General features: G+C 45.4%; 1 protein-coding gene and 4 non-coding genes across 5 annotated transcripts in view; all 5 read left to right on the top strand.

The window, feature by feature from the left end:
• The window catches only part of LOC140417946 (uncharacterized), a gene marked incomplete at its 5' end in the record, with an annotated part of 73,810 nt that extends 69,303 nt beyond the window's left edge, over positions 1-4,507 (top strand). Inside the window, one exon of the mRNA XM_072501379.1 lies at positions 2,660-4,507. Coding sequence (XP_072357480.1) covers positions 2,660-3,742 — 1,083 coding nt within the window. The remainder of the gene's footprint in view (positions 1-2,659) is intronic.
• A 2,608-nt stretch (positions 4,508-7,115) lies between these two features.
• On the top strand, positions 7,116-7,187 carry trnae-uuc (transfer RNA glutamic acid (anticodon UUC)). The gene has a single exon. It is a non-coding gene; the product is annotated as a tRNA-Glu (tRNA).
• Positions 7,188-8,379: 1,192 nt separating this feature from the next.
• On the top strand, positions 8,380-8,451 carry trnae-cuc (transfer RNA glutamic acid (anticodon CUC)). Its single transcript has one exon. It is a non-coding gene; the product is annotated as a tRNA-Glu (tRNA).
• Positions 8,452-10,916: 2,465 nt separating this feature from the next.
• Positions 10,917-10,988, top strand: trnae-cuc (transfer RNA glutamic acid (anticodon CUC)). Its single transcript has one exon. It is a non-coding gene; the product is annotated as a tRNA-Glu (tRNA).
• A 957-nt stretch (positions 10,989-11,945) lies between these two features.
• Positions 11,946-12,017, top strand: trnae-uuc (transfer RNA glutamic acid (anticodon UUC)). The gene has a single exon. It is a non-coding gene; the product is annotated as a tRNA-Glu (tRNA).
• Positions 12,018-12,823: the final 806 nt, after the last annotated feature.

Below are 12,823 nucleotides of genomic sequence, written 5' to 3'. Positions count from 1 at the left end.
TGCAAAAGCAGTAACTCTCACTGCATTCTCACTCTGCTGTATCTAATATTGACCCTCCCAATTCTCCTGAAAGTGCTGATTCAGGCTGATTGACAGATCCCTGCTCACTGCTTCCTGTCATGCAGGCTGCCAGACAGATATATGTTTACATTACTGGACTGAAAACATGTGTAATCTGCAGATTGGATTCAGTTCTATCCCCTTCAGTTACTGAAAGTCATAATGCCCTCCCCGAATGAGGAAAGAAATGGAAAGGGGTAAACATTGATTTGCTCCCAGATATTACACAGAGGAGTTTTACTCTGAAGTCCAACTTCCGCTGACGTCACAATGGTTTCACTCTGCTCCGCGGTGACGTCTCAGGCTTATAGGGCGCAGGCCCGGAGATGGCGGCCCCGTCCCCACCCCTTGATCGCTTCTCCCCCCTCACCACCTAGAGACAAGCCAGGCAAATAGACGACGGCTCCGGCCAGAGCGTGAAGTCGCTCGGTGACCTCCCCCCCCCCCCCCCCCGCCCGGGACTGCAGAGGTGCCTTTCTTGACCTTCCTGCTGAACAGTACAAAGTCTTACTGTTCAGGTGAAGGAGCAGCGCTCCAAAAGCTAGTGACATCGAAACAAACCTGTTGGACTTTAACCTGGTGTTGTAAGACTTCGTACTGTGATCACCCCAGTCCAACGCCGGCATCTCCACATCATGGCTTCCTGCTGAAGGTATTGACCAATGGGAACTGTTGGATAACCGGAAGGACTCTGGCCCTCTAGTCAATCAGAGCGCGGCCTTTGTGTTAATGAAGAGCGAGCTTCACACAGACTGAAGCTTCCTCATGTCTCCAACATCTGGAAGTAAAAAACTTATTTTCTCCCCCTTTCCATTTATTTTCTCATTCTCACCTTCAATTGGTGACTTGCAGCAACTGAAGGCAAAGGAAGTGAATCCAGGGAGGGTGCAGACTCTGGAAAGTTTGGCCCAGGTTTCTCTCTCTCTTAAAGACATTGTGTGGAGATGCCGGTGTTGGACTGGAGTGGGCACAGTAAGAAGTCTTACAACATCAGGTTAAAATGCAACAGGTTTGTTTAGAATCAATAGCTTTTGAAACGCAGCTCCTTCCTCGGGTGGCATTAAAGACAGTGACATCCTTTGCTCCCTCAGCTTGACATATTTATTTGTCTGGCTAAAATGATGCTCTTTCCCAATGTGTCCAATTAAAGGCCTGGTTTCTCCAGGACATAAGAACATAACAAAATAAGAACTTGGAGCAGGAGTAGGCCATCTAGCCCTTCGGGCCTGCTCCGTGATTCAATGAGATCATGGCTGATCATTTGTGGACTCAGCTCCACTTTCCTGCCCGAACACCATAACCCTTTATTCCTTTACTCTTCAAAAACTATCTATCTTTATCTTGGAATCATTTAATGAAGGAGCCTCAACTGCTTCACTGGGCAGGGAATTCCATAGATTCACAACCTTTTCGGTGAAGAAGTTCCTCCTAAGCTCAGTCCTAAATCTACTTTCCCTTATTTTGAGGCTATGCCCCCTAGTTCTGCTTTCACCCGCCAGTGGAAACAACCTGCCCGCACTCATCCTATCTATTCCCTTCATAATTTTGTATGAGATGGCTGACATTTAAGGAGACAGTAAATTAATATTGGACACAGATATGTCTAGTGTTGTTATATGGTACAGATTAGACATATTTGTGATAGTTCTGTAATAAATTATGTTTATTATTATTTCTAGTTTTTTTGTAGTACTGGATCTAGTTTATATATTTCCAGTCATAGAGTCATTGCAGTCCAGAAGTAGTCCATTCGGCAACTCGAGTCATTGCCGACTCTCTGTCGACCAATTCTGTCCGTCTCGAGTGCGTCCCATTCTGTAACCCTACAGTGCCCTTCCAATTTCAGTTAGAAATCATTGATCATCTCTGCTTGACTCTTCTCATAAGCAGCAAGTTCAAGATCATGATCAATCACAATTCCCTGAATCTCAACCAACTGAAACAATCCTATCCATTAAACATATCTTTAGTCCAATGATATAGACGTCTTTCCATTAGGCTGGCAGTCTGAATTAAGATTTTTGGACTTCTGTATCCAGGACAGGAAGCAGTGAGCATGGATCTGTCACTCAGCCTGAGTCAGTACCTTCAGGAGAATTGGGAGGGGGAATATTAGACACAACAAAGTGAGAATGGAGGGAGAGTGTGTGGGACGGAGATGTACAACTTTTGGGAAATGAGAGAGAAAAGAATGTTCCATAGAAACTAGAATCAACTTTTCTGAATTTCTATCTTGTACTGACAGTGTTCAATTTTGTAAACTCCTTTCACAGGGTCCCACAAGGTGAGGATTTGCAGACAGAAATCTCAAACCAAACTTCACATCAAAATCTGACAAAGGCACTCAATTCATCGGGACCTGAATATTATCAGCCTTTAAATCTAGAAGGAGAAATGTTTGTTGTGTCTGCTACAGAAGGTTTTAAACAGCAATGTGACTGGAAAAGCACCAACACAAACACCCGAGTGAGAGTGTTCCAGTGCACTGACTGTGGAAAGAGCTTCAACCAACTACACGGCTTGAAAAAACATTGCACCATTCTCAGCGAGGAGAGATCGACACGTGTTGTGTGTGTGGACGCGGCTTCAACTTTGATTGTCCAACCTGGAGAGACACAAGGGCACCAGCACCATGGAGAAACGGTGGAAATGTGGGGACTGTGGGAAAGGATTCAGGTACACATCTGAGCTGAAAATTCATCGCCGCAGCCACACCGGAAAGAAGCCATTCACCTGCACTGAATGTGGGAAGGGATTCTCTCAGTTATTCAATCTGCGGACACACCAGCGAGTTCACACTGGGGAGAGACCATTCACCTGCACGGAATGTGGGAAGGGATTCTCTCAGTTATTCAATCTGCGGACACACCAGCGAGTTCACACTGGGGAGAGACCATTCACGTGCTCTGTGTGTGGTAAAAGATTTAGTCATTCCTCCCAACTGCTGATGCACCAGCGAATTCACACTGGGGATACGCCATTCAACTGCACTGTGTGTGGGAAGGGATTCACTCAGTCATCCAGCCTGCAGACACACCAGCAGGTTCACACCAGGGAGAGGCCGTTCACCTGCTCTCAGTGTGAGAAGGGATTCACTCAGTCATGCAACCTGCTGAGACACAAAGTCACTCACACTACTGAGAGGCCCTTTAAATGTTCTGACTGTGGGAGCGGCTTCAAAAGCTCTCGGGAACTAATACACCACCAGGGCATTCACAGCGAGGAGAGACCGTTCAGCTGCTCTCATTGCATAAAGAGGTTTAGAACGTCATCCAGTCTGTGGACACACCAGCGAGTTCACACTGGGGAGAGGCCATTCACCTGCTCTGTGTGTGGGCAGGGATTCACTCAGTCATGCAACCTTCTGAGACACAATGTTATTCACACCAATGAGAGACCTTTTAATTGCTCTGACTGTGGGAGCGGCTTCAAAAGTGCTGCTGATCTGATGACCCACCAGCGAATTCATACTGAGGAGAGACCGTTCAGCTGCTCTCACTGCACAAAGAGGTTCACAAAGTCGTCCAACCTGCGGGCACACCAGCGAGTTCACACTGGGGAGAGGCCATTTATCTGCTCTGTTTATTGGGAAGGGATTCACTCGATCAAAACCTCTGCTGACCCACCAGCGAGTTCACAAGTGATGATGGGGGTTGGATTTTGCTGTTATTGCTGCTCTTAATCACATCCAGGACTGAACCATGTTCATTCTGACAGCTGGAGTTTGATTCAGTTGATGTTAATAGTCCCTGCAACCGGGCTGGAGTTCAATATTCTGGATATAGTTTAATTAAATCAGTTTGCATCAAACACATTTTTAAGTCCTTGACTTCTCTAAAGTAAGACAAGACTGATTGATGTCCTGTTACCGACTGTTATGGAAGTGTCCCTTTCAGAAAAGTTTTTGTCTTATCACACGGCTTCAGTGATGTCATTGTATGGGTGGAGCTGGGCGGTGGCTCTGTGAGCTGTTTTTACTTTCCCTTTCAGTTTTGGCTGCTGTGGACTCAGACAGAACAATGAAGTGTTTTGGCTTGTCTCTCTCTATTTTCATTTTAAATATCTGTTCCAGTAAGAAGAAAAAACAGATAGCTACCTGCTTTGGGAACTTAAAATCTATAATTTGCTTTCCTGAAGAGTTTAAACCTGCTGGTGAGACGGGTCAGAATCTCAGGAAAAGCCAGTCTTATTCAAGTGAGAATGCAGAGTGCTGGACCATGCCCTTGAAAAGGGGTTTTTGGTTAATGGGATTTTGTTTATGAATAGTAACAGTTAAGAGGGAATTCATTCAGTGTTATACATAGATAAGTGTCGCTGTGGGGTGTCTTTATGTTTGTAATTGATAAAAATTCTTGCTGTGTGTGTATATATTTGTTAACTATGTTCTTAGAATAAAGCTTGTTTTGATTAAAATTGCCCCAATTAAGGGGCAATTTAGCATGGCCAATCCACCTATCCTGCACATCTTTTTGGTTTGTGGGGGTGAAACGCATGGGGAGAATGTGCAAACTCCTCATGTGCAGTGACCTGGGGCCGGGATCGAACCCGGATCCTTGGCGGCGTGAGGCAGCAGTGCCACTGCACCACCGTGCCATCCAACACTTGGTATTTCAGTGGGAGACTATTTAATGTTAACTAGAACTGGGTGAAAGTCAATATTCCCTTCCCATACAGCCCTCCTGAAGTCAGGTTCTATTTCACCGAGTGAGTGTCCCTCTCCAGTTCTCAGCTTCACTCTGGGAACATACAGCTGGGTGAAGCTGTTTCAGGTCCTCCTTCTCTAAATCAGCATGGGACGTTTAAAATGTTTTTAATATTGTGGTGAGGATGAGGGGGGCTGGTGTCCATATTCACTGTCACCCCGATTCCTGTTTCAGAGACATGAAAAGGGAGAAAGGGGTCTGTTACTGGTCGGGTGGTGACCTTTTCCCTGAGCCTAGTGGATGAGGATAGTTCTCCACCGATTTACCCCCCCCCCCCCCCCCCCCCCCACCTCCTCCCCTTTCTGCCTGGGTCTCAGCCTATCCTGTATCCCTGGCCTGGTGACCACACACACACAAACCAGCATTTCCTCATTGCATAGAAGAGGCAGAGCAGAGGGGGAAGTGCTTTCAACTTGACTGACCCAGCAAGAGCCAGAGGTCACCTCCTCTGGTTTCGGAGACAGCAGCTACGAGGGTCACGGTTTCAGAGACAGCAGCCATGAGGGTCACCTCCTCTGGTTTAGAATACAGCAGATATGAGGGTCACCTCTGGTTTCGGAGACAGCAGCTACGAGGGTCACCTCCTCTGGTTTCGGAGATAGCAGCTACGAGGGTCACCTCCTCTGGTTTCGGAGACAGCAGCTACGAGGGTCACCTCCTCTGGTTTCGGAGACAGCAGCTACGAGGGTCACCTCCTCTGGTTTCGGAGACAGCAGCCATGAGGGTCACCTCCTCTGGTTTCGGAGACAGCAGCTATGAGGGTCACCTCCTCTGGTTTCGGAGACAGCAGCTATGAGGGTCACCTCCTCTGGTTTCGGAGACAGCAGCCATGAGGGTCACCTCCTCTGGTTTCGGAGACAGCAGCTACGAGGGTCACTGCCTCTGGTTTCGGAGACAGCAGCTACGAGGGTCACCTCCTCTGGTTTCAGAGACAGAATGAGCAGGTTTACCTTAACAGCTCTCTCTCTCTCTAACCTGTAGCCATCTGCATGCAGACTTTGGTCAATAAAGACGAAGTTAGTTTTATCGAAACCAAGGTGTAAAGTTGTTTTTTTCACAGTCTTGAAGGAGGAAAAATTTTAAAAGACGACAGTCAGCATGGATTTATGAAAGGGAAAATCATGCTTGACAAATCGACTGGAATTCAGCAAAATGAGGGAGATGTTGACGCGGAGCTGGGTTCGATTCCCGGGCAGGGCATGATGCTTTATTGTTGTCCAGCAAACCGTTCAACGAAGCTGAATCGCAGTTTCACAGAAAAGAGCTCTGCCAGAATCAGTTAAGTGAGATTTGTTGTTTCACATCAGAGCTTAAAAAGTCCAAGTGCAGCAGGTCGAGAACAAGTACAGATGCTGGAAGAGACGGAGAGATGTTGACGTCAGCCAAAATGTGGGTGGTAATGGGCCAGATGTTATTGCTCACCAGACACAAGTATCTCCCAGAATTGGGTGCAAATCTCGGGTGTGGCATCAGGAAAATTTCTCACTCAAATTATTCAGTGCATTGAGGTCTCAGGAGCTGAATACAACGAAAGAAGCATAAGTCATTTAGGGATTATGTAAATGCTGCGCGGAGGTTAAGTGAGCGGGGTATAATCTACCTGCATGTTTCTGAGCCTGTGCTCGGTGTATTGGGAGGTTTGCTCCTGGTTGGAGTGTCCACGGGATGGGCAGTAACCCGCTAATTGAAGCTGCAGTCCCCGCGTTCTGCTGGCAGCGGGTGAATGGAGAGTTTGGGTAAAATCCTGCTGCTTGTCCCTCTCTCACCCACTGTGGAGCCGGGGAAGAAAGAATCTCGTTCAAAACTTGTGGAAGTATAAATGTCACAAGGCTGTGAGATGACGTGTGTTAATGTTTAACAACAAATCGGAACGTGGAAGCTTTGCCTCATAGTTACAGATGAGTAAGTTTCTTGCTTATGCGCAGTATGAAACAGGGGAGTTTGTGGATGTTAAGCAAACGTGAGTTTCACGTCAGAAAAAGATCAACAAAAATTATAATATTGATCAAAACTTAATTGCGGAAAGGATTAACTGTCAATGTTTTGAAAAATTGAAATGAGTTATTTGGAATTACTAATGAATGTCCGCCGGATAAGTTTCACAGCAGCCACAGTGATAAGGTTGGTGGGTTTAGGAAATTGGAATTTACACATGAGCAGCTTTTGGGACTATTTCACCTCACTGTCGATTTCATGTTACAGCGAACAACAATCGGTGTTGTGATTGGCTGAAGATGTCACTTGTGTTCATTTAAAACATGTAATTTTGTATACTTCGAATGAAAACTCGGAAATCAAAATAAAAGGTGAGTGATATACTGTCAACCCAGGTTACATTTTTTGTCGTTAGTTTCCCTGGTGGTCTAGTGGTTAGGATTCGGCGCTTTCACCGCCGCGGCCCGGGTTCGATTCCCGGTCAGAGAATCATCAATTGTTGTTGTCCAGCAGAATGTTCAATGAAACTGAATCGCAGTTTCACAGAAAAGAGCTCTGCCAGAATCAGTTCAGTGACATTTGTTGTTTCAGAGCTGAAAAAGTCACAAGTGCAGCAGGTCGAGAACAAAGACAGGGGCAGGAAGAAACGGACAGTGATTGGCTGCAAAGCGAGAGAGATTATGAAGCAAGCGAAAATTAGAGTGGTATTGGGCCAGATTTTGATGCTCACACAGACACAATAATCCCCCCCACGCCCGATCAGGGTCCGAATCTCGGGCGTGACAAGAAAACTTCGAACTCAAATTATTCAGTCCATTGAGGTCACAGGAGCTGAATACAACAGAAGAAGCTCAAAGGAAATGATACTCACTGAGGGATTGTGTAAATGCTGCTCGGAGGTTAAGTGAGCGGGGTATAATCTACCTGCATGTTTCTGAGCCTGTGCTCGGTGTATTGGGAGCTTTGCTCCTGGTTACAGTGTCCCCGGGATGGGCAGTTAGCCGCTGATTGAAGCTGCAGTCCCCGCGTTCTGCTGGCAGCGGGTGAATGGAGAATTAGGGTAAAATCCTGCTGCTTGTCCCTCTCTCACCCACTGTGGAGCCGGGGAAGAGAGAAACACATTCCAAAAGTGTAAATGTCACAAGGCTGTGAGATGACGTGTTGTGTTAATGTTTAACAACAAATCGAAACGAGGAAGCTTTGCCTCATAATTACAGATGAGTAAGTTTTAATGTTCCTGCCCTGTCTGAAACAGGGGAGTTTGTTTATGTTCAGCAAACGTGATAGTTTCACTTCAGAAAAAGATCAACATAAACTGGAAACTTCAAATTTTGATCAAAACTTAATTGCGACAAAAAATGTTTTTAACAATTGAAATGAGTTATTCCTATTTACTGATGAATGTCTGCCGGATGTTGCGTTGTAAGTTTCACAGGAGCCACAGTGATCAAGTTGGTGGGTTTTGGAAATTGGAAGTTACACATGAGCAGCTTGCTGGGCTATTTCACCTCACTGTCGATTTCGTGGTCCAGCGAACAACAATTGCTGTTGTGATTGTCTGAAGATGTCACTTCTGTTCATTCTAAACATGCAATTTTGTATATTTCTAATTAAACCTGGGAAATAAGAATGAAAGGCGAATGCTATACTGTCAGACGGGTTAAAACCTTGTTTGTCAGTTTCCCTGGTTGTCTGGTGGTTAGGATTCGGCGCTCTCACCGCCGCGGCCCGGGTTCAATTCCCGGTCAGGGAATGATGCTTTATTGTTGTCCACCAAACTGTTCAACGAAGCTGAATCGCAGTTTCACAGAAAAGAGCTCTGCCAGAATCAGTTCAGTGACATTTGTCGTTTCACATCAGAGCTGAAAAAGTCACAAGTGCATCAGGTCGAGAACAAATACAGAGGCAGGAAGAAACGGTCAGTGATTGGCTGCAATGCAAGTGAGAGAGATGTTGACGCATCGCAAATCTGCGTGGTATTGGGCCAGATGTTATTGCTCTCACAGACAGAAATATCTCCCCGATCTCGGTGCAAATCACCAACGTGATGACAAGAAAACTTCTCACTGAAATTATTCAGTCCATTGAGGTCACAGGATCTGAATACACCGAAAGAAGCTCAGAGGATGTTCCACTGAGGAGGAATTGTGTAAATGCTGCTCGGAGGTTCAGTGAGCGGGGTATAATCTACCTGCATGTTTCTGAGCCTGTGCTCGGTGTATTGGGAGCTTTGCTCCTGGTTGGTGTGTCGCCGGGATGGGCAGTAACCCGCTGATTGAAGCTGCAGTCCCCGCGTTCGGGTAAAATCCTGCTGCTTGTCCCTCTCTCACCCACTGTAGAGCCAGGCAAGAAATAATCTCATTCAAAACTTGTGGAAGTGTAAATGTCACAGGGCTGTGAGATGACGTGTTGTGTTAACGTTTAACAACATATCGGAACCAGGAAGCTTTCCTCATAGTTACAGATGAGTACTTTTTAATATTCCTGCCCAGTGTGAAACAGGAGAGTTTGTGTTTGTTCCGCAAACGTGATAGTTTCAGTTCAGAAAAAGATCAACAAAAATTGGAAACTATTCTAATTTTGATCAAAACTTAATTGCGAAAAGGATTAATTATGTTTTCAAAAATTAAAATGAGTTATTTGAAATTACGAATGAATGTACGCCGGGTGACGTGTTGTCAGTTTCACAGGGGCCACAGTGATAAGGTTGGTGGGTTTAGGAAATTGGAATTTACACATGAGCAGCTTTTGGGACTATTTTCCTCACTGTCGATTTCATGTTACAGCGAACAACAATCGGTGTTGTGATTGGCTGAAGATGTCACTTGTGTTCATTTTAAACATGTAATTTTGTATACTTCTAATGAAAACTCGGAAATCAAAATAAAAGGTGAGTGATATACTGTCAACCCAGGTTACATTTTTTGTCGTTAGTTTCCCTGGTGGTCTAGTGGTTAGGATTCGGCACTTTCACCGCCGCGGCTCGGGTTCGATTCCCGGTCAGAGAATCATCAATTGTTGTTGTCCAGCAGAATGTTCAATGAAACTGAATCGCAGTTTCACAGAAAAGAGCTCTGCCAGAATCAGTTCAGTGACATTTGTTGTTTCACATCAGAGCTGAAAAAGTCACAAGTGCAGCAGGTCGAGAACAAAGACAGGGGCAGGAAGAAACGGACAGTGATTGGCTGCAAAGTGAGAGAGATTATGAAGCAAGCGAAAATTTGAGTGGTATTGGGCCAGATTTTGATGCTCACACGGGCACAATAATCCCCCCCCCCCCCCCCCACGCCCGATCAGGGTCCGAATCTCGGGCGTGATGACAAGAAAACTTCGAACTCAAATTATTCAGTCCATTGAGGTCACAGGAGCTGAATACAACTGAAGAAGCTCAAAGGAAATGATACTCACTGAGGGATTGTGTAAATGCTGCTCGGAGGTTAAGTGAGCGGGGTATAGTCTACCTGCATGTTTCTGAGCCTGTGCTCGGTGTATTGGGAGCTTTGCTCCTGGTTACAGTGTCCCCGGGATGGGCAGTTAGCCGCTGATTGAAGCTGCAGTCCCCGCGTTCTGCTGGCAGCGGGTGAATGGAGAATTAGGGTAAAATCCTGCTGCTTGTCCCTCTCTCACCCACTGTGGAGCCGGGGAAGAGAGAAACACATTCCAAAAGTGTAAATGTCACAAGGCTGTGAGATGACGTGTTGTGTTAATGTTTAACAACAAATCGGAACGAGGAAGCTTTACCTCATAATTACAGATGAGTAAGTTTTAATGTTCGTGCCCTGTCTGAAACAGGGGAGTTTGTGTCTGTTCAGCAAACGTGATAGTTTCACTTCAGAAAAAGATCAACATAAACTGGAAACTTCAAATTTTGATCAAAACTTAATTGCGACAAAAAATGTTTTTAACAATTGAAATGAGTTATTTCTATTTACTGATGAATGTCTGCCGGATGTTGCGTTGTGAGTTTCACAGGAGCCACAGTGATCAAGTTGGTGGGTTTTGGAAATTGGAAGTTACACATGAGCAGCTTGTTGGGCTATTTCACCTCACTGTCGATTTCATGTTCCAGCGAACAACAATTGCTGTTGTGATTAGCTAAAGATGTCACTTCTGTTCATTCTAAACATGCAATTTTGGATATTTCTAATTAAACCTGGGAAGTAAGAATGAAAGGCGAATGATATACTGTCAGACGGGTTAAAACCCTGTTTGTCAGTTTCCCTGGTGGTCTAGTGGTTAGGATTTGGCGCTCTCACCGCCGCGGCCCGGGTTCAATTCCCGGTCAGGGAATGATGCTTTATTGTTGTCCACCAAACCGTTCAACGAAGCTGAATCGCAGTTTCACAGGAAAGAGCTCTGCCAGAATCAGAAAAGTGATATTTGTCGTTTCACATCAGAGCTGAAAAAGTCATCAGTGCATCAGGTCGAGAACAAATACAGAGGCAGGAAGAAACGGTCAGTGATTGGCTGCAGTGCAAGTGAGAGAGATGTTGACGCAAGCGCAAATCTGCGTGGTATTGGGCCAGATGTTATTGCTCTCACAGACAGAAATATCTCCCCGATTTGGGTGCAAATCTCCAACGTGATGACAAGAAAACTTCTCACTGAAATTATTCAGTCCATTGAGGTCACAGGATCTGAATACACCTAAAGAAGCTCAAAGGATGTTCCACTGACTGAGGAATTGTTTAAATGCTGCTCGGAGGTTAAGTGAGCGGGGTATAATCTACCTGCATGTTTCTGAGCCTGTGCTCGGTGTATTGGGAGCTTTGCTCCTGGTTGGAGTGTCCCCGGGATGGGCAGTAACCCGCTGAGTTTGTGTTTGTTACGCAAACGTGTGATAGTTTCAGTTCAGAAAAAGATCAACAAAAATTGGAAACTATTCTAATTTTGATCAAAACTTAATTGCGAAAAGGATTAACTATGTTTTCAAAAATTAAAATGAGTTATTTGAAATTACGAATGAATGTCCGCCGGATGACGAGTTGTCAGTTTCACAGGGGCCACAGTGATAAGGTTGGTGGGTTTAGGAAATTGGAAGTTACACATGAGCAGCTTTTGGGACTATTTCACCTCACTGTCGATTTCATGTTCCAGCGAACAACAATCGGTGTTGTGATTGGCTGAAGATGTCACTTGTGTTCATTTTAAACATGTAATTTTGTATACTTCTAATGAAAACTCGGAAATCAAAATAAAAGGTGAGTGATATACTGTCAACCCAGGTTACCTTTGTTATCGTTAGTTTCCCTGGTGGTCTAGTGGTTAGGATTCGGCGCTTTCACCGCCGCGGCTCGGGTTCGATTCCCGGTCAGGGAATGATCAATTATTGTTGTCCAGCAGAATGTTCAATGAACATGAATCGCAGTTTCACAGAAAAGAGCTCTGCCAGAATCAGTGCAGTGACATTTGTTTCACATCAGAGCTGAAAAAGTCACAAGTGGAGAACAAAGACAGGGGCAGGAAGAAACGGACAGTGATTGGCTGCAAAGTGAGAGAGATTATGAAGCAAGCGAAAATTTGAGTGGTATTGGGCCAGATTTTGATGCTCACACAGACACAGTAATCCCCCCCCCCCCCCCCCGATCAGGGTCCGAATCTCGGGCGTGATAACAAGAAAACTTCGAACACAAATTATTCAGTCCATTGAGGTCACAGGAGCTGAATACAACAGAAGAAGCTCAAAGGAAATGATACACACTGAGGGATTGTGTAAATGCTGCTCGGAGGTTAAGTGAGCGGGGTATAATCTACCTGCATGTTTCTGAGCCTGTGCTCGGTGTATTGGGAGCTTTGCTCCTGGTTACAGTGTCCCCGTGATGGGCAGTTAGCCGCTGATTGAAGCTGCAGTCCCTGCGTTCTGCTGGCAGCGGGTGAATGGAGAATTAGGGTAAAATCCTGCTGCTTGTCCCTCTCTCACCCACTGTGGAGCCGGGGAAGAGAGAAACACATTCCAAAAGTGTAAATGTCACAAGGCTGTGAGATGACGTGTTGTGTTAATGTTTAACAACAAATCGAAACGAGGAAGCTTTGCCTCATAATTACAGATGAGTAAGTTTTAATGTTCGTGCCCTGTCTGAAACAGGGGAGTTTGTTTATGTTCAGCAAACGTGATAGTTTCACTT

This window comes from Scyliorhinus torazame, chromosome 5 (genome assembly GCF_047496885.1).
Source record: "Scyliorhinus torazame isolate Kashiwa2021f chromosome 5, sScyTor2.1, whole genome shotgun sequence".
Lineage (NCBI taxonomy): Eukaryota > Metazoa > Chordata > Chondrichthyes > Carcharhiniformes > Scyliorhinidae > Scyliorhinus > Scyliorhinus torazame.
This window is presented reverse-complemented; position numbering and strand designations above follow the sequence as displayed.